The sequence below is a fragment of the Carcharhinus amblyrhynchos genome, chromosome 9 (genome assembly GCF_965287045.1).
Source record: "Carcharhinus amblyrhynchos chromosome 9, sCarAmb.v2.hapA, whole genome shotgun sequence".
In the NCBI taxonomy this organism is placed as follows: domain Eukaryota; kingdom Metazoa; phylum Chordata; class Chondrichthyes; order Carcharhiniformes; family Carcharhinidae; genus Carcharhinus; species Carcharhinus amblyrhynchos.
The window spans coordinates 81,250,647-81,274,614 of record NC_137332.1 but is presented as its reverse complement, the minus strand read 5'-3'; the positions used below and the strand labels follow the sequence as shown (position 1 = coordinate 81,274,614).

Genomic DNA, 23,968 nt, shown 5'->3' with positions numbered 1-23,968 from the left:
TCTGAGCAGATACTGTGTATCTGGAGGGTTTGTCTGTAGGGGATGGCTTCTTTAACATGTTTAGGATAGAATCTGGAGAAGTGGAGCATTGTGAGGTTGTCTGTGGGCTTGCAGTACAGTGAGGTGCTGAGGTGACCATCCTTGATGGAGATGCGTGTGTCCAAGAATGTCATCGATTCCAGAAAGTAGTCCATGATGAGTCCGATGGTGGGATGGAACTTGTTGATGTTGTCATATAGTTGTTTCAGTGATTGTTCACCATGAGCCCAAAGGAAGAAAATGTCATTGATGTATCTAATGGATAGCATTGGTTAAAGATCCTGTAAGATGAAGGAGGTCTTGTTCGAACCTGTGCATGAAGATGTTAGCATACTGGAGATGTAAATTTTAGTCCCCATGGCTGTTCCTGTCTGGATGACATCATGATGACATCAACAAGCTCTATCCCACCATCAGACTCACCATGGACTATTCTCCAGAATCGGTTGCATTCTTGGACACAGTATCTCCTTCAAGGACGGTTATCTTAGCACCTCACTGTACCGCAAGCCCACAGATAACCTCACGATGCTCCACTTCTCCAGATTCTATCTTAAACACGTTAAAGGAGCCATCCCGTATGGGCAAACCCTCCATATACCCAGGATCTGCTCAGAGAGGAGGATCACAACAGACAACTACAGATGCAGAAAGATGCCCTCATAAGAACAGGATATGGCGTTCAATTCATCAATCAACAGTTCCAACGCGCCACAGCAAAAACCTGCACCAATCTCCTCAGAAGACAACACAGAATACAACGGACAGAGTACCCTTTATCGTCCATTACTTCACTGGAGCCGGAAAGCTACAACATCTTCTTTGGGGCCTTCAACATGTCATTGATGAAGATGCACATTTCGCCAAGGCCATCCCCATACCCCCACTTCTTGCCTTCAAACAACCGCTCAACCTCAAACAGACAATTATCCACAGCAAACTACCCAGCCTTTAGGAGAATAGTGACCACAACACCACACAACCCTGCCACAGCAAGCTCTGCAAAGCGTGCCGGATTATTGACACAGATGCCATCATTTCACATGAGAACACCATCCACCAGGTACACGGTACATACGCTTGCAACTTGGCCAATATGCTGCAGGAAAGGTTGTCCCAAGGCATGTTACACTGGGGAGACCATGCAGATGCTACAACAACGGATAAATGAACACCACCCGACAATCATCAGGCAGGAGTGCTCTCTTCCTGTTGGGGAACACTTCAGCAGCCACGGGCATTCAGCCTCTGAGCTTTGGGTAAGCGTTCTCCAAGGCGGCCTTCACGACACACGACAATGCAGAATCGCTGAGCAGAAACTGATAGCCAAGATCTGTACACATAAGGACAGCCTCAACCGGGATCTTGGGTTCATGTCACACTATCTGTAACCCCCGCGACTTGCCTGGGCTTGCAAAAAGTCACTAACTGTCCTGGTTGGAGGCAATGCACATCCCTTTAAACTGTGTTAACCCTCTCTCCTTTACATTGTCTGTACCTTTAAGACTTGATTACCTGTAAAGTCTCGCATTCCAACCATTATTTTGTAAATGAGTTTGTGTCTTTATATGTCCCGTTTGTGAACACGGCTCCCACTCATTTGATGCAGGAACAGTGCTCTGAAAGCTCATGGCTTGTGCTACCAAATAAACCTGTTGGACTTTAACCTGGTGTTGAGAGACTTATTACTGTGCTTACCCCAGTCCAACACCGGCATCTCCACAATTTAGTGTAGGCAATGGAGATCCCATGCATTGCCTGAAGAACCAGCCAGAGTTCCACATTCCCTTTTCCTGGGAATGTCTGCTACATTATGCACTTTACTGGGCATGATTGGTCTTCTGGGTCAGAGGCCCATCAGAGGCCAGCAGCTCTTCATTGATCAGGCACCTTTGAAGTAGAGGCTCCTCTTGAAAGCAAATCACCGATCCAACAGAATGAGGATCTTAGGTAGGCATAAATTGCCCATGTAAGGGCCTCAACTGCCAGCAGGATGTCCATGACAGTCTCCCTGTCATGGACTTAATCAGGAAGGCAGCAGAGTGCTCGCCTGTCACCCTCCTGATTAAATTCCCCCACCGCAAAGGAAGGCATTAAATACCACTCCGTGTGACTGTGACAAAAGTACCCTATCTCTTCATGTCCTTCTTGACTCAACTTGACCACCATACTCCCTCAATGCCTCTGCACTGTTGTCCAGCTGGACAGCACTGAAATCATTCTCATCTAACCAACCATAGCCAGAAGATTACCATTGATGTCTTCTCTTCCTGCTCTCGCATCATTATCTCTCTCAACCCTGGTCTCTGTGGCAACTGTCTGAGACTTGACTATCCCAACAAACTCTGGCCAGCCTCCCATATTCTACTCCCTGTCAACTTAAGGGCAGCCAAAACTCTGCTGTCTTTGTTCTAATTCGCACCAAATCCCACCCACTTATCATTCCCTGTGCTTGCCAACTAACACAAACTCCCAGATAAGAAACTCCTAAATTTTAAGATTTGTATTTATGGCATTATTATTCCTAGGCTCTCACATGAATGGTCCTCCCTGGGTTGCAGTACAGATTGACTGTCTCCCTATCAGCCATCCCACCTCCAATCCCATCCGTCCCTCCACCACCTCACCCCCTTTACTGGGTTGTTACCCAGAGGGTGTCAGCAATTCCTAGAGATTAGGCAAAACAAGAGAACAAATGAATAGTGATTGGAAACTTGAATGGCTTAAATCCCCTGACTCCCAGCTGTCAGTCTCCAATGAGTACAAGGTTAGGCCATTCAGCACTCCTTGCACCCACCACTATCATCGATCATTGGTCCAAACACCAAGAGATAAGTGGCACTTGCAATGGTCTCATTTTCACAGCCTCTTTCACATGTAACCCAAGAGGTTTTAAATAATTTTTAAAATGTGCTTCTTACCTGCTGGTGGATAAATGCTACATTGGGACTTTGGAATGGTTACCAAGAAGGAACACCTATAACAAAGTGGAACTGATCGTCACTCTGTCTTGTATATCCTGTCTCAACAACTAGCCAATAATACTAAGCACATCACACCTAAAAGTACAGCCTGCCAAGGAATTTATTTCCTCTCTGTGGTTTTCATCTTTAAAACACTGATAATTATGAAAGAGAGAGAGGGGCTGGCAAGGAAACAGCTTACAAGGGAAATATAGTGGGTTTTATCTTAATCTTCCTCAATGCTTTGGAAATGAACTTGCACAAAGGAGCCTTTCAATCAAATCCAGTATCATGCGGCAGATCTCTTTTGTCACAGTTACTACCTGTTTCTACGGCGATGGATTTTCGTGCTCCAACTATGAAAGTTGAAGCGTTGTCTTTGGCCTCCTAAGACCCCATTTGTAACCCACTGAATGCCCAGAAAAAGAGCCTTGGAAGGTACTTGTTTTCAGGCAGGCTTTTTCGACCTCTTGGTCCCTCCTGGTGGTGATGCAGAGTGTACAGTATACTTGCTCTCCTTTCTACATTATATTTTGCCCATGAGGGTTGGGGTTAAGAATATGGTTAGGTGTGTAGGTGCCAACTTTTCAGGATTCTCCTGCATTCTCTGAGAATTAAAGTTTAATCTCCAGGACACTGCTGCAAGTGGCCCCAGTGGAAATGTCACAGGGGGGTCCTTGTGCATGAGTCGCAAAAACCCAGTCTGCAGGTGCAGCAGGTGGTCAGGAAGGCTAATGGGATGCTGGCCTTCATAGCAAGGGGGATTGAATATAAAAGTAGGGAGGTCTTGCTGCAGCTGTATAGGGCACTGGTGAGGCCGCAGCTGGAGTACTGTGTGCAGTTTTCGTCGCCGCACTTACGCAAGGATATTTTGGCCTTGGAGGGAGTGCAGAGGAGGTTTACTAGGCTGATGCCGGAGTTGAGGGGCTTGAGCTATGAGGAGAGGCTGAATAAACTAGGCTTGTACTCGTTAGAGTTTAGAAGAATGAGGGGAGATCTCATTGAGACGTATAAGATGATGAATGGGATGGATAGGATAGAGGTGGAGAGACTCTTCCTGCTCAGAAAGGACAGTAGGACTAGGGGGCACAGCCTCAAGATAAAGGGGGGGCAGTTTAGAACGGAGTTGAGGAGGAACTTCTTCACTCAAAGGGTGGTGAATCTCTGGAATTCTCTGCCCGTTGAAGTGGTGGAGGCTGCCTCGCTAAATATTTTTAAGACGCGGGTTGATGGATTTTTGATAAGCGAGGGGATTAAGGGTTATGGGGAGAGGGCGGGAATGTGGAACTGAGCCACGACAGATCAGCCATGATCCTACTGAATGGCGGGGCAGGCTCAAAGGGCTAGATGGCCTACTCCTGCTCCTATTTCTTATGTTCTTATGAATTAAAAATAATGCTTTTTTTGACACTTTCTTTGAAGAGGTTCATTAATTAGTTATCAGAATATTGGAGATTAGGGAAAGGGCTGTTTGACAGTCTAGAGTTATTCAATTGGTAGCGAGGGACCTCTCCGCTTTCCAATTGTTATGGAAAGCAATGTGCCTCGAGGAAGTCCCAAAGGTGGATGCATGATGTGTCTATATGTGAGTATAGTGGGCAGGAGGCTGGGGGGAGAAAGTGTCATTTGAAGACACTTGAATCCTGCAATATAGTTTTGAATTTCAGGGAGCAAAATTAAATGATTCTCTATCTGATGAAAACATATTTGTTTTTAGGATAAGGGAAATGCAGGCTCTGCCCTTTCTGATGAATCAACGTTACATATTTCATCATCTTCTGTCTCCATACCATTACTACTGGAATCTATTTAGTCTCCAATGGCAAGAGGTGTCAATTAGACCTTTCTTTCACCTCTGCAACCCAGATTGAATTGAGAGAGACCTTTTCTTCTGATGTAGTATGTGACAGTACTGTTACTTCATCTAAAAAGGACCTGGGACTCAGGGCAGACTAGGTGAGAGCAAATCTTGCATTTCTGTTGTAATTTGAATGTGTGATCAGGGTTCCTTCAATCAGACTCTGGAACATGGACTAACAACTGGGCAAGTGTTTAATAACACTGCATATACAGTAGGGTTGGCAACTCTGATTGGATGTGCTCCTGGAGGCTTCAACACATGGTCTCCTGCCTCCGACAGCCCAGCTTCCATACTCATATCATTGGTGACTTAACACATCCATTCTTGCCTTGAGACCCAACACATTCCCATGCCAACTTCACAGTGCAAAATTTCTTCATTACCTAGTTAAATCATTCTTGACTCTCAGTCAAATAACCATTTCTCCCTCACCAATATTTCTATAACCAATAAACTGAAGGGTTTTTTTAATTAATTCATTGGATGTGAGCATTGCTGACAATGCCAGCATTTGTGTCCATTGCTAATTTTTCTTGAGAAAGTAGTGATGGTCTGCCTTCTTGAATCACAGTGGTTCAAAGAAGATAAAAAGAGTACCATTTATTTTTAAAGGTCCCTAAGATTTCTGTCCAGGCTTGTTCACAGCAGTGTCCTGGACATAAATCTTCAAGTCCTGCAGCCAATCCTGGAAGGTTGACAACTCTTAACATATGATTCCATGTTTGTCAAATCCCTACTGGAAGGGTCAATCCTTCTACTGTTTATGGCCCATAAACTAGCACAATGTAAAAGAAACTAAAAAAGAGTCCCTTTCACATAACTGCCCTCAGAACTGCCACTAAAAATATATTGAATTGCATATTTCTTTGTCAGGCACTTTCGTTCCTGGCGACCTTTAAAAACACACATTAAATATACCCTTTGTGAAACCTAACCAGGGTAGAGAAAGCTGCTATGTACTTAAAGACCTTCATCCCCTCTGGGTCAAAAGTTGGACCTGGATTCATGCCAGCTTGCCAGAGTGTCAGGTGCGTTTCAAATAAATTCTTTGAAACCTCACTTCGCCTTCCTTGTTTGAATACACAGCAAGTGTTGTATAAGGAATGATAAAAGCACACTGGAAGCAGGCTTTCCAGCGCATATCCTTGTCTGCAAAAAAAAATGAAAAGGCATTTTTTCCCCAAAAGTATTTACAAATTGGTTTTGTTCGGAACAATATTTGCTTGTTTACAGCTTCTCAAGTGGATTTGTGCTGTGTCTTTTTTTGGAGGGAATGGACAATAGATGCATTGTGAAGAGGGAAATTTGAGGCTTGACTTGCTCACTGGAGCTCAGCTGTATGCCACAGACTTCAGAACGACAATACAGACCCTGCTTAAGCAAACCTGCCCAGCTCAAATGACACTACCGCTTGTTACTTTTTAATGTTGCTGCTCGGCAGGTTTGAAGCTCTTATGTGCTGAGGGCATTGTCTGGTCATTGCTGGTCCTCTGTCACCTGTTCCATAGACCTACGCAGGACTGCAGGGAGGCCTGTGCTTACAAACAAGCACTGTGTTGACCCCAGTCACTGATACTACAGCATCTTTACTTGAGTTCACTGACAGACTGAATGAGGATTTGCAATGAGGTGCTTTTCAATATGCTCGCTGTTTTCTCATAAAGTCCCTGTTTGCTCAAGGTGGTATTGGGAGGGGATGATCTTCTGCTTTGGTTTTTGACATCGGTGAGTGTCTTGCCTCTTTCCTGGCCTACTGTGGTCACGTGTCAGTTTTTGTGGGCAAGAGGATGATCCACTCTCCTTATCCACCCCATGCTTTGTACCATTTTTTCTCTTTTTTTCAGCCAATTGCATGACAGCCTTTCTTCTCACTCTCTGTTGAAGGTTATTGCTTTCTCTCCATGGTAGTAAACACAGTCCAGGTAATTATGGATGGACATCAATCAATGCTCTGTGATGCCATACATCCAAACACTAATATGAAGGCACAACCAAATGTTCTTACATTGTAATATTAACAATATTTCAAAAGTACATCATTGGCTGCAAAGCACTTTGGCACATCCTAAGAATGGTACTACATAAATGCAAGAGTTTCACCTGGCAGCATTTACTTTTTTCATCAGACCAACTTGGACATACAATAGTAAAATTAATTTAATTAATGAACTTAACCTCCCCTCTGTTCATCCCCATTCACCCACAAACACACACACACAGGCACACAATCTCTTTCTCAATGAAATATCATAGAATCATAGAACCCTACAGTTCAGAAAGAGGCCATTCGGCCCATCAAGTCTGCACCGACCACCATCCCACCCAGGCCCTATCACCGTATCCTGACATATTTCATCCACTAATCCCTCTAACCTACACATTTCAGGACTCTGAGGGGCAATTTTTAGCATGGCCAATCAACCTAATCTGCACAGCTTTGGACTGTGGGAGGAAACCGGAGCACCCGGCGGAAACCCACACAGACACGAGGAGAATGTGGAAACTCCACACAGACAGTGACCCGAGCCAGGAATCGAACCCAGGTCCCTGGAGCTGTAAAACAGCAGTGCTAACCACTGTGCTACCTTGCCACCCCAATACAATCCATAAGTATGTTATAGCTCAATAAAAAGTCCAGTTTTCATGTGACTTCTCCACCAAATGAAGAAAAATCTCACTAGTATCTTGGATTGGATAGAATAAATGAGTCTGATGGTGGAAAGTGGAATCTTGCTGCTTTATTCAATTAAGTACCCACCTCTGGACTCTATGATCAATGAAGGAGGGTGGATAAGTAGGATGATGCAGCCATTTTGTCAGAGAAAGGACTTCTGTTAAAGCACCACACAGGTTTCAAAAAAGCTCAGCAGCACTTGGGTATCTGAAGTTGCAGCAAGCACAGAAATGGAGGAAAGACATAGGAAGCTGCTGCCCAGGTCCTTTACTCTTACCTGGAGATCTTACCAACCTTTCCAACCAAGTATGTGGAGATTCAAAGTGGCGCAGATATGAGGAGCAGTACTGTGATTCCACCACCCTGGAGACAATGCAACAGGAGTATCGAGACCTCAGGATGCTGAGACAAGTGAGTGGTATAACACTTTCAGGTGCCAAGCCCCACATTCTGACTTTCCCAACATTCTTCTGCACAACAATCCTCAGGACAACACAACTTGCAGCTCCCATCTTGAACCGCTGCAGTCCATGTGGTGTAGTTACACCCAAAGTACTGTTGGGGAAGGAGTTCCAGGATTCTGACTCAGCAACAGTGAAGGAATGGTAATATATTTCCAAGGCATGTGGCTTGGAGGGGAACTTGCAAGAGATGGCGTTCCCATGTGTCTGCTGTCTTTGTCCTTCCTGACATAGAACATAACATAAGAAATAGGAGCAGGAGTAGGCCATCTAGCCCTTCGAGCCTGCCCCGCCATTCAATAAGATCATGGCTGATCTGAAGTGGATCAGTTCCACTTTCCTGCTTTCTCCCCATAACCCTTAATTCCCTTGTCTATCAAAAACCTATCTACCTGTGACTTAAATATATTTAGCAAGGTAGCCTCCACCACTTCAACGGGCAGAGAATTCCAGAGATTCACCACCCTTTGAGTGAAGAAGTTCCTCCTCAACTCTGATCTAAACTGCCCCCCCTTATCTTGAGGCTGTGCCCTCTAGTCCTGCTATCCCTTCTAAGCGGGAAGAATCTCTCTACCTCTACCCTATCCATCCCTTTCATTATCTTATACGTCTCTATAAGATCCCCCCTCATCCTTCTAAACTCCAACGAGTACAGACCCAGTCTATTTAGTCTCTCTTCATAGTCCAACCCCCTCATCTCCGGTATCAGCTTAGTGAACCTCCTCTGCACTCCCTCCAAGGCCAAAATATCCTTGCACAAGTGCGGCGACCAAAACTGCACACAGGACTCCAGCTGCGGCCTCACCAGTGCCCTGTACAGTTGCAGCAAGACCTCCCTTCTTTCATATTCTATCCCCTTCGCGATAAAGGCCAGCATCCCATTAGCAGCTCCTTTAGCATTCTCATGCTAAAGAAGCTGCTTTGGATGTATGATGCCAAGATGATAACAGACTTCTTAAGGAGGTTGACAAAATATCTTACTTAACAAATGTCCTGATGGTTTGAAATGTCCCAATTTGGAGACCTGATTAAATTGGTGGATTCTCGTCAAATCAATAATTTACCATTCTTGTTGCCAATAATGAATCTAACCATTCAGTCATAACAAAATCATTGAATGCAAACAACATTTTTTCACACAGATAAATTAATCAGCTGGCTCACTTATCAATTGGGATCCAGTGTTACAGATAATCCATTTGCTGACATGTATCCCATGGTGTCAGTTTTGTTCGTTGGGTAACACTCCCGCCTCTGCGGCAAAAGATTGTGTGTTCGTGTTCAGCTCCACAATCAATGAGTATAATCTAGGCTAAACTTCGTTGCAAGCAAGGTACCATATTTTGGCCAAAACAGCAGACTGAGGTTTTGACTGGTGCTTTGGTCAAACCTTTTTTCAAAGACCCGTAGAGAGGCTTCTCAGTGTCCTGACAAATGCTCTTCCCTCAACCAACATCACTAAAAACAGATTCATTGCCCATTCACTGCCCGTTTGTATGAGGTTATCGTGCAGATTAGCTGCTACATTTACCTGCCTACAAAAGTGTGACCATAGTTCAAAATTTCAGTTTTGAAGAACATTTTGAGATGTTCTGAAGGTGTCATAAGGTGCATTATAAATGCAAGTTCTTTTATCTATATTCCAAATTTAAGTTTTCCACAGCCTGTGGAAAACTTAAATTTGGAATATAGAAAATTTAGTAGGCACCAAATAAATGACAACTGGTACATTGTGTCCTTAAGAAAAATGCTGCCTTCTTTCTTTCGTTCTTAAGACTTCTCCCAGTCATATTTACTTGAGCTCCTATACCATCTTGACCAGACATGAAGCTTGCACTGCAGGAAATCGCAAAGGCTCCTGAGAAAGTACCTTCCTAACCCATGACCATTACTGTCTAGAAGGACAAAGGCAGCAGACACATGGGAACACCACCACTTGCAAGCTTCCCTCCAAGCCACATGCCATCTTAACGTGGAAAAACATCACCGTTCCTTCGCTGAGTCAGAATCCTGTAACTCTTTCCCCAACAGAGTTCTTAACTCTGTTAAGTATGTAAATTCACAACATGGACTACAGCAGTTCAAGATGGTGGGCTCACCACTTCGAAGGCAATTATAGATGGGCAATAAATTCTGGCCTATCCAGCAAACTCCCATGAATGAATTTTTAAAAATTTAAGTAGTTTAGTCATTTCCACTCACTACCAATAGATCCAATCTCTACCACTGGAGCCGCTCAGCTACATTTTCTCAGATGATCTTATTTCCCCTAAGATACAACACAAGGGACAGGAATTTTTGGCTGTGCTCGCCCCAAAGTTCGAAAACCCGGTCTGAGGTCAATGGACTTTTGCATGGTCCTCCTCTTCCCCCCATCCGCTATGATTCCCATGACAGGACAGGAAAATCCTTCCCCCCCCCAATGGCTTAAAAAGTGCTAACCACATACATGCTTTTCGAATAGTTGGATGAGTCACAGATTCTACAGCCTCCTACATCGTTATTGTATACCTATCCCTATTATTTCATTTAAGGGAGGTATTGCTCCCATATCAGCTTTCTCCAGAGGAGGATCTGGTTTTCCACCAGTTATTCTGTCCTTGTTCATAACTCTGTTTGGTTTACCAACGTCGTAGTGTGAGTTCTTCAGTTGCACACAAACAAAGCGGTTTCTCCTATTTTCTGTCCAGATGAAAGAAGTGCAGTTTCCATTTAGTTCTCTAATGCCTCTCAAACTTGTTCATTACATCCAACACCAGGTACTCTCTTTGAAGTTGAAATTATGATAAATATTTAATGAATCTCTGCCAATACCATATAAAAATGGCTGTTTTTATCTTCAAAAATTTTTTTATTTGTTTCAGTAGGTTAAATAAGCTGAATTTCTTAAGCCTTTAGAAAATTCCAGCATGATCTTCCATTTTAATATCTTTCAATTTACTGTTTGTGACGTTATGCCTTCTCTCAGTTACTGTGATTCTTCCTTCCATTTTGGTGTTCCCATTCAGCAGTTCCTAATATTTCTGCAACATTAAATAACAGAGGCAGAGCAATCATAATCTAGTTTTGAACAAATTCTCTTTCACAGCAGGTCATATTCCGATTACACCTCCATCTTGCAGACTGACTGACTTCTCCAGACTCGATCCAACTGGTTGCTTAATTGTAGCATTAATGTAGAGTTTATTGGTCTTAAGGGAGTGTCTATAAATTCTCACACTCAAGCTGATAACATCATTATAACTACTAGACACAAGCTGCTTGACTTATGCAAACAACCTTTCCACCCCATTCTCCACACAGGTTGTAAACAGCGGCAAAAGGTCTGCACAGTAGACACGTGGCAGGAATCTGTATACTACACGCTGGATTTACTCAAGCACTATAAATATCTTATGAAATGTGACCTTGGTCACTAGGCCTCAACATTGACCATTAAGGGTTGCCAAAGACCACACTTACATACTTGAAAAGCACTCCCTTATCTATAAATTGCTTTAGGGAGTCCTGAGGTTGAGGAAGGCATTGAATAAATGCAAATTTGCTCTTTCTTTTAATGTGGCTTCAACAATGTTTCCGCCAAAATAAAAAGAGCTGCTCTAACCCTCAAAAACCATCAAAAAATGGAATCAACATCATCTTTTATTAAAGAATTATGATACATCAATGTACCAGCAGACAGTTTCTTTGGAAAGAATTGTCATCAGGAAGTGATGACCAGGTAGAAACCATTTGCAGGTGATTGTACTTTACACATTAGCTCCAATTATATTGGATATACTTGCCTGTGAAGCATCATCTTGTGTCTGTTCATTGCATCTTTTCATAGAAATCATAGAAACCCTACAGTGCAGAAGAAGGCATTCGGCCCATCAAGTCCGCACCGACCACAATCCCACCCATGCCCTACACCCATATCCCTACATATTTACCTGCTAATCTCTCTAACCTACACATCTCACAATCCTAAGTGGCAATTTTTAGCATGGCCAATCAACATAACCCGCACATCTTTGGACATTTTTCTTCCCTTTCTTGTTACTATGCAGAAATATGACACTGCTCAATGCTCCTTTTAGAATTAAGAAAGCCCACCAATGCCTCTACTTTTTCAGGAGTTTAAGGAACTTCGGCACGTCCACTGCAACTCTCACCAATTTTCACAGATGCACCATTAAAAGCATTCTTTCTGGATGTATCACAGCTTGGTATGGCTCCTGCTCTGACCAAAACCATAAGAAATTACAAAGGGTTGTGAGTGTAGCCCATCACGTCCATTACGCAAATCAGCCTTCCATCCATTGACTCCTTCTACACTGTTCGCTGCTTTGGAAAAGCAGCCAGCATAAATAAGGACCCCACACACCCCGGACACATTCTCTTCCACCTTCTTCCATTAGGAAAAATATACAAAAGTCTGAGATCATTTTCCAACTGACTCATGAACAGCTTGTTCCCTGTTGCCAACAAACTTTTGAATGGACCTACCATATATTAATGTGATCTTTCTCTGCAGCCTAGCTGTGACTGTGACACTATATCCTGCACTTCCTTCTCCTCTATGTACTCTATGAACATTTTTTTTGTCTTTGTAGCATGCAAGAAACAATATTTTTCACTATATCCCAATATATGTGACAATAATAAACCAAATCCAAAATCGTCACATTTCTTCCAAAAATCCAAATACACAACGCTCCAGTGCAGTACTGAGCTGGAGCTGCATTTTCACAGGTGCCGTTTTAAGAACATAAGAACATAAGAAATAGGAGCAGGAGTAGGCCATCTAGCCCTTCGAGCCTGCCCCGCCATTCAATAAGATCATGGCTGATCTGAAGTGGATCAGTTCCACTTTCCCGCTTTCTCCCCATAACCCTTAATTCCCTTGCCTACCAAAAACCTATCCACCCGTGTCTTAAATATATTTAGCGAGGTAGCCTCTACCACATCAATGGGCAGAGAATTCTAGAGATTCACCACCCTTTGAGTGAAGAAGTTCCTCCTCAACTCCGTTCTAAACTGCACCCCCCTTATCTTGAGGCTGTGCCCTCTAGTCCTGCTGTCCTTTCTGAGCGGGAAGAATCTCTCTACCTCTATCCTATCCATCCCCTTCATTATCTTATACGTCCCTATAAGATCCCCCCTCATCCTTCTAAATTCCAACGAGTACAAACCCAGTCTATTCAGCCTCTCTTCATAGTTCAACCCCCTCATCTCCGGTATCAGCCTAGCGAACCTCCTCTGCACTCCCTCCAAGGCCAAAATATCCTTGCGCAAGTGTGGCGACCGAAACTGCACACAGTACTCCAGCTGCGGCCTCACCAGTACACTGTACAGTTGCAACAAGACCTCCCTACTTTTATATTCAATCCCCCTCGCTATAAAGGCCAGCATCCCATTTGCCTTCCTGATCACCTGCTGCACCTGCAGGCTGGGTTTTTGCGACTCATGCACAAGGACCCCCAGGTCCCTCTGCACCGTAGCATGCTGCAGCTTTTCATCCTTTAAATAGTAGTCCCTCCTACTATTATTCCTGCCAAAGTGGATAACCTCACACTTGCTAACATTGTACTCCATCTGCCAGGTCCTCGCCCACTCGCTTAGCCTATCTAGATCCCTCTGCAGACTTTCCACACCCTCCGCACAATTTGCTTTTCCACTTATCTTTGTGTCATCAGCAAATTTCAACACCCTACACTCAGCCCCCTCCTCCAAATCATCTATATAAATAGTAAATAGCTGAGGCCCCAGCACCGATCCCTGGGGCACTCCACTAGTCACCAACCGCCAATCCGAGTAGCACCCATTGATACCAACTCTCTGCCTCCTACTAGACAGCCAATCCTCTATCCAAGCTAACACCTTATCCCCAACTCCATGCCCCCTAACCTTCTGAAGCAACCTTTTGTGCGGCACCTTATCAAATGCCTTCTGAAAATCGAGAAACACCACATCCACCAGTTCCCCTCCGTCTACCGCACTAGTCACATCCTCATAGAATTCCAATAAATTCGTCAGACACGACTTCCCCTTAATGGATCCATGCTGCGTCTGCTCTATCAAACAATTTTTCTCAAGGTGCCTCGCTATTTCTTCTTTGATGACGGATTCAAGCATTTTTTCCACAACAGATGTTAAACTGACCAGCCTATAATTCTCTGCCTTTTGCCTGCTACCCTTTTTAAACAGCAGCGTAACATTAGCCGTTTTCCAATCTTCCGGCACTTCCCCGGAATCCAGCGAGGTTTGGAAAATAATCACTAAGGCATCTACTATCAGCTCTGCCATTTCCTTCAGAACCCTGGGATGCATTCCATCCGGTCCTGGGGACTTGTCCACCATCAGTCCCGCTAGTCGATCAAGCACTACCTCTCTAGTGACTGTGATCGCATTCAGGCCCTCAACTCCTACCATCCTCCTATCTTTAGTACGCAGCAAACTATTCGCGTCCTCCTCCGTGAAGACTGAGGCAAAAAACTTATTTAAGGCCTCAGCCATTTCCTCATCCCCCATCACTAAATCCCCCCTCTCATCCTCTAAAGGTCCAGCATTCACCCTAGCCAGCCTCCTCCTCTTTATATGTTTATAAAAACTCTTACTATCTTACTTTTTCAGATGAGACATTAAACTGAGGCCCTGTCAATCCTCTCAGATGGACATAAAAAAAAACAAAGTATACAGAGTTTTCCCCATTATTAATATTTATCTCTCAACTTTCACCTAGGAAGACTATATCATCATTAACACATTGCTTTTTGTACGACCTTATTTTGTACAAATTGACTGCCACATTTCCTACATTGTTTCAGCGACTGTACTTCTGAAGTAGACAGGAATATCTTTGAGACTTACCAAGGTTGTGTGACGAGCTACGTAAATACAAAATTTCTCTTCCTTCCTTGTCACACACTCTTCTTCCCTGCTGTATTAGAACGAATCCTTACTGCATTGTCACCTATTCTGACACAGGTGTCCCCAGCCCCTTAGAACGAGGGAGCTCATCACCTCCTTCAGCATTCCCTTCCTCCTTTGATTATCAAGCTTTGGAAACCTCAAGCCTCGTGACACTCGATCACTACTGAATTTATGCCCACCTTTTTGGAATATCCGGAGGATGTCAAAAGTGTCATAGAATTTCAAGTCTTCTTCCTCTTATAGGATTAACTTCCCAAGCATTCTGGCACTCTGGGTGATGGGCCTTGGCTCTGCTCAGTAAGAAATTAAAGCTGGTGTTTGTAGGAGAGTACCTGCAGCTACAATCTGGAATGTCATTGAAACTTCAGCTGGCTACTGCTAACGGCAGCACAAAACATAGGTTCCGAACAGACCATTGGGCCTACAGCAGGAGAAAAGGAGGCCAGTCTGATATCCCCATTTGAAAACTGCTCCTCGGTGCTTTATAAGCAAAATAAAACTGCATGATCTACCACATTGCACTCTTTCTCCATCCTGCCCACTCCTCTCGAACCAATTAAAATACCGAAATACCGGCTAGAGATGCCCGGTCTATGCTGTACCCATTTTGATGAGTTACTACAGATTGTGCACAAATTCATTAACTTAAGCCTCCAATGTTAAATCTCTGATGAATCAGTATAATCAATCAGCTTCCATTTGTGACTGGAACAGGGTTTCATCCAGAATCACAGAGAAGAGTGGGATTGCCAAGAAATGAGCCATTCTTCAGTTGATTGATTTAATGCTCTTGGTCTTGCTTTTTAATTGGATTCAATTGACTGCTTTAATCTGCCCTAGGTACCAAAGACCTGTGAGCAGCAGTCAATTGAAGCCATGCAGGTGTGTCCTGCTCCGCTGTAATTGACTGAATTCAGACTCATTTAAGCTGAACGTAACATAATTTAAAGTCACTGCAGCAACAGCAGGAGGAACACACAGGGTCAGGGCTTTCCACTGACCCCTGGTCACTGCAGGTACAGGAAATTAACGCTGCAACATGATTATGGGCACAACCTACTTACATTTAAAATGCCATCAACATTAACATTTTGTTCAACTCTGTTCAGATGGCCCAGCTATCTGGAAATTACACAGAAGATCCCATACCCTGGAAACCCGTCCCACACTCTGGAGTAGAAAACACATTAAACAGACACAGGAGAGATTTAGCGGTGCGAGGTGAGTCATTTAAGGTTGAGATGAGGATGAGAAGGGGTAAGTTTACTACAAGGCCCTTCCAATCTCCTGCTGCAACTTCAGCGGAAATGGAGATTGAAAGGAGCAGTGACATCCAAGAATCATTACATTCATAGCTTCTCCTGCCCACTTCTGGCTGCCTCCTCACGCAACTTCCAAAACAAAACAAAAATTGATACCTCTTGATAGCTGAAAGCACAACATTTTACATTTGGGTATTAATTAAAATCTACAAAATGCACACTTCTGAGGGTCAGCAGGAAACTCACTGTTGAATACACCAGCTGAGATTTAAAGGGACAAATGGGATTTCCTCACTTGTGCGTGTGGCTCACACGCACATGCCAGAAGCCACATAGAATATTTGCACACAACCCAATCCTTTGCAGACTGAAAGAACACACACATACCTTGCTACTTTTTCAACCAAACAAAATAGGTGACAGCCATTGAATGGTTCTCAGGGCAATGCCTTGACCAATAAGAATCAACCTGCCTAATACGAATTTAAACAAAGTCTGGCAGTCATCAGTTAACTGGTGCAACACCTCTACTAACCAAAGTTCATTTGCCAACCAATCAGCACTCTTTTCTTATGCAGTATAAATTGTTATTCCCTTTATGTTTGTTATGCTTGCAATTTTTTCTGATGAGTGTAAGGTGAAAAGCTTTGACAAATGAGCCTTATTTCAGCAATATTCAAGAAGAGAGTTTGTTTGACACATCTATTGCTCAAGTATTAGTTCTCCAACTTTGGTTTAAAATTCAAAGGGATATTTCAAAAATAGGGTGCCGCAGGAAAATTTTAAACACCTGGAATCATAAAAATTACACCATTCTACCTAAGCAGGCTCTGCAACTAAATCTATCCCTTCAAATTCAATTCCCTTGTCTTTTCAATCTGGCTTTCAACATCCTTCCCTTTCAAATACTTGTAAGACTTCCTCCTAAACATTGCCATCAAATACACTCTTTTCCATTGTTTACATGATAACCCGCAATTGCTGAACCCACAGTTGCTGGAGTGTACATAAAGTTGTAAAAGATCTCTTACATGTTGAGTTGAAGCATCCACTGTACTGTAAAGCAGCTGTCATGTCCAAGGCCGTCTTTGGTTGCATTCTCACTCTGGTGACCAAGGCTGAGCCTGATTCTCTTCTGTTCCCTCAGGCATCACTGAGCAAGTGGAGATCGTCTGATATATTTTTATATCGCTGCCCCAGCTTCAGGAGACTGGTATTAGTCCAGCCTATTCAAGCTAAGTGAAGCAGCTAATATTTCTAACTGCAGTTCTTGGATCCAAGAGCTTCCTCTGTTCCTAACTTTAGTTTTATTTTCACACAATTGCTGAATGAATGATCCATAAGAGCATAGTTTGAAATGTTTCATTTTTTGTTTCAATTCCAGAAAGCATATCCAAGAATTCAAAGATGCATTTAAGGGGAACGTAGACAAGTAAGAGAGAGAAAGACATAAAAGATTATCCAAATACAGTTGGATAAAATAACCTGAGTCACCAGGATAGTATATTTGGGCCAAATAGCCATATTCATGCCATGACTACGTTGTCCCAAATGTATGGTTATATTGTTTCCTTATTTTGTTGCGGTCCTGTTTAGAGAGAATTTGGCTGAAGGAATTGACAAAGAATGGAAGCAAATAGCAACCAGAGAGGTTTGCAGCATCCTTTATGTGGCTTTGGATTGGCTCATGCAGTTCTGCAACATCTCAACTGTGGCATGATGCATTGCTTAGGTAACGGGGTGTGATAGACATTTCTAATTTGAAACCAATTATCTATATTTCATATAAAATATTGAGGATGAAATTGGTCTCATGAATTAGTGTAAAACGAGTGTCCTGAAATCAGCAGCCCACTTCATATCCTATCCCGCTTTTCTGTTATACCATTGAAGTCGATGGAAATGAAGGTCAGGGGAGGGATGTGGTGTAAAAGAAGTCATTGATTCAATATCACCCACTTTGGCCCTACCACCCAAGGCCATTTTCACTCCAATACATACTCACACTCCAATACATACTCACACACTTCACATTATCACACTTTCATTTTCACTCCAATATATATTCACACACTTCATATTATCACACTTGATTGATTCCAAAAATCACTTCCATCAAAGAGCAACAAGTCACAACTGAACACCAAGAGGCAAATGGCATTTTCAAAATGTATGAATGGAAGAGAAAGAAAGCCAGTCATTTCACGCTGGTTTCTTGTGACCTGAAGTCAGGAATTTACAAGCAACTGCCAATATACAGACCTTTTTAGCCCAGCTACATGGTGTGTGAAATAACCATCAGCCAGTCTCTAATTCACCTCAACAAGTGCGAAGCTACAGCCATTAGACATTGTGGTCTTAAAGAGATGGGTCAGTTTAAACCAGCTCCTTGTTAGAAACATAATGTTACATTTCTGTGTTATATGATAGGATGCTCCTGCCATTAAAAAATATCATACAATATGGTTACTATACACAATACAGATCTACTTGTAATGTGTAGAGGTTACTACACATCATCAAAATCCAGAAAAACGGAGCATCAAGAATATCATCTTAACATGAACTCCTGTCTATATTGCATTCTCTACAGCTATTCACAATCTCATTAGTAAGTTACATTAGTGTTAGATCCCATTTCATAAAGCTGCTGTATGTCACACTTCTTGCACCTGTTATCGCAACAGTGAATTTCCACCACTATTTCATTCATCTTGATACTGTGTTTACTTTACCACTACTAAATGCACTTACTTCAATATTGCTTCTCACTTCCATATTATTCAGGATCATTTGTCAGTATTTCACACATTTCATAGCTGTTTTCACATGACATTAGTGAGTAAATGCACCAATGTAACAATTACCATAAATTCTCCGCAGTTACGTACACAGATACCAGTTGTGAACAATATGAGTCATTGTTTTGCAATTCATATAGTTCCATTCAAAAATATCATTAGCAGACAAGGTTTACCAACACTGTCATTATTTCACAAACCATGTAGTTGGGCTTATTGTACTGTCAGTGAGCAAGACATACTATTATTTCACAACAGCTGTAATCCTGTTCGCAACTCTCTACATCACCAATATGCAATAATATTGGCATTAGACCATAATCCCCACGGAACATTATTTTTCTTGGATCTTCCAATATTAGCGTAGCCACAACATTTCTCAGACTCCGCAAATAACACAGCAGCAAGTATAAACGACTCCTACTAAGAGCTTTCCTCCTTTAATTTTTAAACCAAGGTTTAGGTTGTACACATTGTTAATTCCTTCACATGGTCAGGTTTAACTCTATACAGTGTCCATCAAGGTAATTATTTCTCATCATATTTTACGGCACTGATTGGGGCATTGACCGTGTGAAGTACTTAACGTGGAACCACAGGGAGAGGTAGGTAAAACACAGTACATGCCCACGATTTACTGAAGTGTCATCCACTTCCCTCCCAGAGAGAGGGACAATGGAAGAGGAGTCACTCCCTTTGAGGCTTCTGTCAGCCGTGGTTCAAGCAAGCACTGTCAGAGACCTAGCAACAGATGGTCTGCCTGTTCTTCTTGATCTGGTAACAGTATGTGGAGATGGGGTGCAGAGAATCATCAGAACAGAAGTCAACTTTAAAGGCAGGGGGGAAGAGATAGGGGTCTGTACATTTTACATTATTTAATGAGATGATTGTTCCTCACTTACTTTTCGTAGTCATGTTTGCAGTAAAGCTTCTTGTCTCTGTAGTAGCAAGTGGTGGTGAGGGGCTCCCTGCACCCAGCACATTGCACACATTGCTCGTGCCAAAAGCTGTCATTCACCCTCAGCAGAAAGCGGTCTAAGATCACCCTGTCACAGCCTTCACATACCACCCTTTCCTTTCCACTGGGCCCTGGAGAGAAAAGACAGGAGGAATCCGTGAAGCTGTTAATGCCACAAGCTCAGCCATCTGTCAGGTAACACCTCCGAGATACCATTTTCCCTGGTATCGGAACTCAGACACAGGCTGGAAGGGGTCAGCCTGTATGCAGAGAGCGTCAGATGCAACAATGAAAAAAAAGAGTTGAAGAGATGGAAATTGGGGAAATGGAAAGTGATAAAGAATTGGGTAGAGACATAGAAAGTAAGATACAGAGAAAGGTGAATGGCGATGGAGAGAGCAAGCTAAGTGAATAGAAGAGTAGAGGTTGGAATGAAAGCATCAGTGAAAGGAGAGATTTAGACATATGAATGGACTTGAGAAATAATGAGCTAAATTAATGGAGAACTATAGAGGTAGTGGAATAGAGGGAAGGAGTTCTGAATGAAGAAATATGTGGGCATTTAACTGGTAGAGAGGGAGAGAGAGAGACCATATGATGCATTAAACAGGTGTCTACAAGTAAAAATTATATTCTTTAAAGGCTGTATTGTGGAGAGTTATCATTTGTATCACTCAAAAACTTGAATATATTTTGTAATTTGGTACTGAGATATATTACACTCTACTCTTAGACATTGCGCAGTGAAAGTCCTTCTAGTTTGTTCTCCATTGAACATGGCTCTCAATTGCAAATGTCATCTCCCACACCAGCCAAATTCATTGATGTTTTGAATTAGGTTACCAATTGAAGAAAGATTGGAATTACATAAGCACCTTTTCCAATCTCAGAGCATCCTTAAGAACTTCACAGCCCAAGAAACATACTTAAAACTGTAGTCATTGGTGAAATGTGGGGTGTGAAATGTGGGAAAACACAATTTACAATCAGCAAAATCACACAATGAACAATGAGACTGGTTTTAGTGAGGTTGGTTATGGGATATATATTGCCCTGGACATGGGTAGAAAACCATATTCTTCTTTGAACCATACTACAGTGTCTTTTACATTGAACTGAGATAATAAATGGAAGACATTTGTATTGAATTATTGGCAGTTTCGTGGCGTAGACCTGCATGCAACAGGAACTGGAATGAGACTGTCCCAAATGTATACTACACACAGCAAGAAGAGCGGAGAGATTTCACCAGCCCATCAGGATGAGCTTTATCACCAGTCTCAGAAATGAAATTCAATCATAATTGTTCTACTGTTCAAACACTTGGTTGGATCTTTGCACAGCTCAGTGACTGTAGAGTTGTAAGGTATATCTCAGATAAAAACCCACATACATGTAGAAATGCAGAAGTGTAGAGAGAGTAGAATGCATTTGACATAACTACTGCTCACAGCAGGTGAAATATTCCCAATCCCATGGAAGCAGTTTGGAAAGCGGGACAAGAAGCAAATAAGCAGATTAGGACCTAAGATCAGCAGGCCATTGTGTCCCTGCCTTCAAGGGATCTTGCATTAGAAGAATGAGCAATGGAAGTGATTAGCTTCCCGACCGTGGATGATAGCCCCAATAATTAGGAATTTGGAGGATAATGAGGAGGACTGGAAGGACTCCGCCAGGGTCAGAGCAGCTTGTTAGCAATTTTGGGGCAGCTTCCTGGCACTGATCTTGTGGCTTATGGAGTTGGAGACACCCTCACACTCTCCTTGCTGCCTTGGCCATGCCCAGCTCTCCCAGTGTGGCTGCCAACCATCCAAAGCTACCGGCAATCTGATTGGACCTGCTGCCTCAGGAACCTGCCCACTATCCTTAAACAGACAGGACCCCAGAGGCAGCCAAAAAGGAGGTCACCTCCCAGACGGTCTCTCAGACAGGCAAAACTCACAAATCACCAGGATCATATTTGTCCTCAGTGGAAGAATATTTTGAAAGGCAGTAAAATTCCATTCAGCCTCCTTTACAGGTTTTACTTCCCCAACTTAGGATTTAAAACCACAGAAAATTTTGAACAGCAAACAGAAAATATCAGCAAAACAATCCCATATCACAGAAGATGCAGCACAGGAGAAGGTCAGTTAGCCCGTCTTTCTACCTACTCATCTGAAGCTCTCTCTTCAAATGCAATCTCTTTGCCCTTAAACATTCTTCTGATTCAAATTCTCATCCAATTCATAGATCAGGGGAAGCGAAATAGTCCATTCAGTCCTTTTAATATGTTCCACCATTCAATTAGTTCATAGCTTTTCGGTGTTTTAACTCCTTGTGTAACCTGTACTACCCTTGCTTAATAAAAATGTATCAGTCTCAGTTATGAATTTGTAGTTGGTTCCTAGCCTTAACACCTTTGGGGAGGAAGTTCCAGATACGCTATGAGTGAAATCCCAGCTTTAACTTTAATCGTACTCTCCCACCAGAGAAAATAGTTTCTCCCTATCATCCAATCAACTCCTATGGTAATCTTAAACACTTTAAGTAAATCACCAAATTCATTCCTCTAAAATTTGATTACCCCCTTGGATGGCATGGTGACACAGTGGTTAGCACTGCTGCCTCACACTGCCAGGGACCCAGGTTCGATTCCTGGCTCAGGTCATTGTCTGTGTGGAATTTGCACGTTCTCCCCATGACTACATGGGTTTCTTCCGAATGCTGCACCCTCCCACAGTCTGAAAGACACGCTGGTTAGATGCATTGATTATGCTAAATTCTCTCTCAGTGTACCCGAACAGGTGGCAACTCAGGGATTTTCACAGTAACTTCATTGCACTGTTAACATAAGCCTCCTTGTGGCACTAATAAATAAACTTTAAAATCTTTAGTCTTCTATACTCACAGTAACAAAAGCCACATGACAGCTATGATCCAGTTAGTACTCGCTAACTCCCAAGTCAAAACATTATGAAATTGGTTTGAATTGTGGGGCTTAGGTGCAAAATTTGCTCTGACACACCAGTCCAGTACTGATGGAATGCTGCACTATCTGAAGTACCATTTTTCAGATGAAATGTTGAACCCATCTGTCCTCTTGGGTCAATGTAAAACAAGTTTGTCCAACCGGCAGCCCACAGGCCAGACTGACCCCGGAGCCACAGTTCAAAATACCAGAAAGATTGGCAAGTGAAGTTGAATGATTCTGTTTTCCTGTGTTTGCGGATGATAGGCTCACCAGCAGCAGTGAGTGTGGTGGCATTAAAGGGAGGATTTCCAGAGGTGAGGGAAGGAGTTATAGAGAAGGACGGGGCTTGGGGGAGAAGAGGATGTCGGAGCCCTGAAGGAGAAGAGGCTGCTGAGGCCTGGGGGAGGAAAGGCTGCCGGGGTCTTGGGGAGAAGAGGCCGCTGGTGCCTGCGGGAGAAGAGGCTACTGGGCCCTGGGGAAAAAGGCTGCTGGGGCCTGGGGGAGAATAGGTTAACACAGTAAGAAGTCTCACAACACCAGGTTAAAGTCCAACAGGTTTATTTGGTAGCAAAAGCCACAAGCTTTCGGAGCGCTACCCCTTTGTCAGGTGAGTTGGAGTTCTGTTCACAAACAGGGCATATAAAGACACAAACTCAATTTACAAAATAATGGTTGGAATGCAAATCTTCATAGGTAATCAAGTCTTAAAGGTACAGACAATGTGAGTGGAGAGAGCATAAAGCAGAGAAGAGGCTGCCAAAGCCGGGGGAAAAAAGACTGTGAAGGCTCAGGCTGGGGCTAGATGTTAAACTACCTACTGCCGGTGCATATGTGAGTGAGTGAGAGAGAAAGAGTGCAAGTCTTGAGGATCAACATGTCTTCACATCCACTCACACAGTGAGTGAGTGAGGGAATGAGGGAGTGAGAGAGCAAGTGAGGGACCGAGTGAGGGAGCAAGCGAGCAAGTGAGCTTTGTGACAGCAAGTGAGCCAGGTATACTAAATCTCTCGTGGGGCAAGTGATATGGTGGCACAATGGTTAATATTGTTGCCTCACAGTGCCAGGGACCTGGGTTCAATTC

At 43.1% G+C, this 23,968-nt stretch overlaps 1 protein-coding gene across 1 annotated transcript in view; it reads right to left on the bottom strand.

Moving 5' to 3' along the window:
* Positions 1–23,968, bottom strand: part of LOC145348422 (LIM homeobox transcription factor 1-alpha-like) — a 250,164-nt gene that overhangs the window by 206,458 nt on the left and 19,738 nt on the right. Inside the window, exon 3 of the mRNA XM_080196636.1 lies at positions 19,879–20,065. Within this exon, the coding sequence (XP_080052762.1) occupies positions 19,879–20,065 (187 nt within the window). The remainder of the gene's footprint in view (positions 1–19,878; positions 20,066–23,968) is intronic.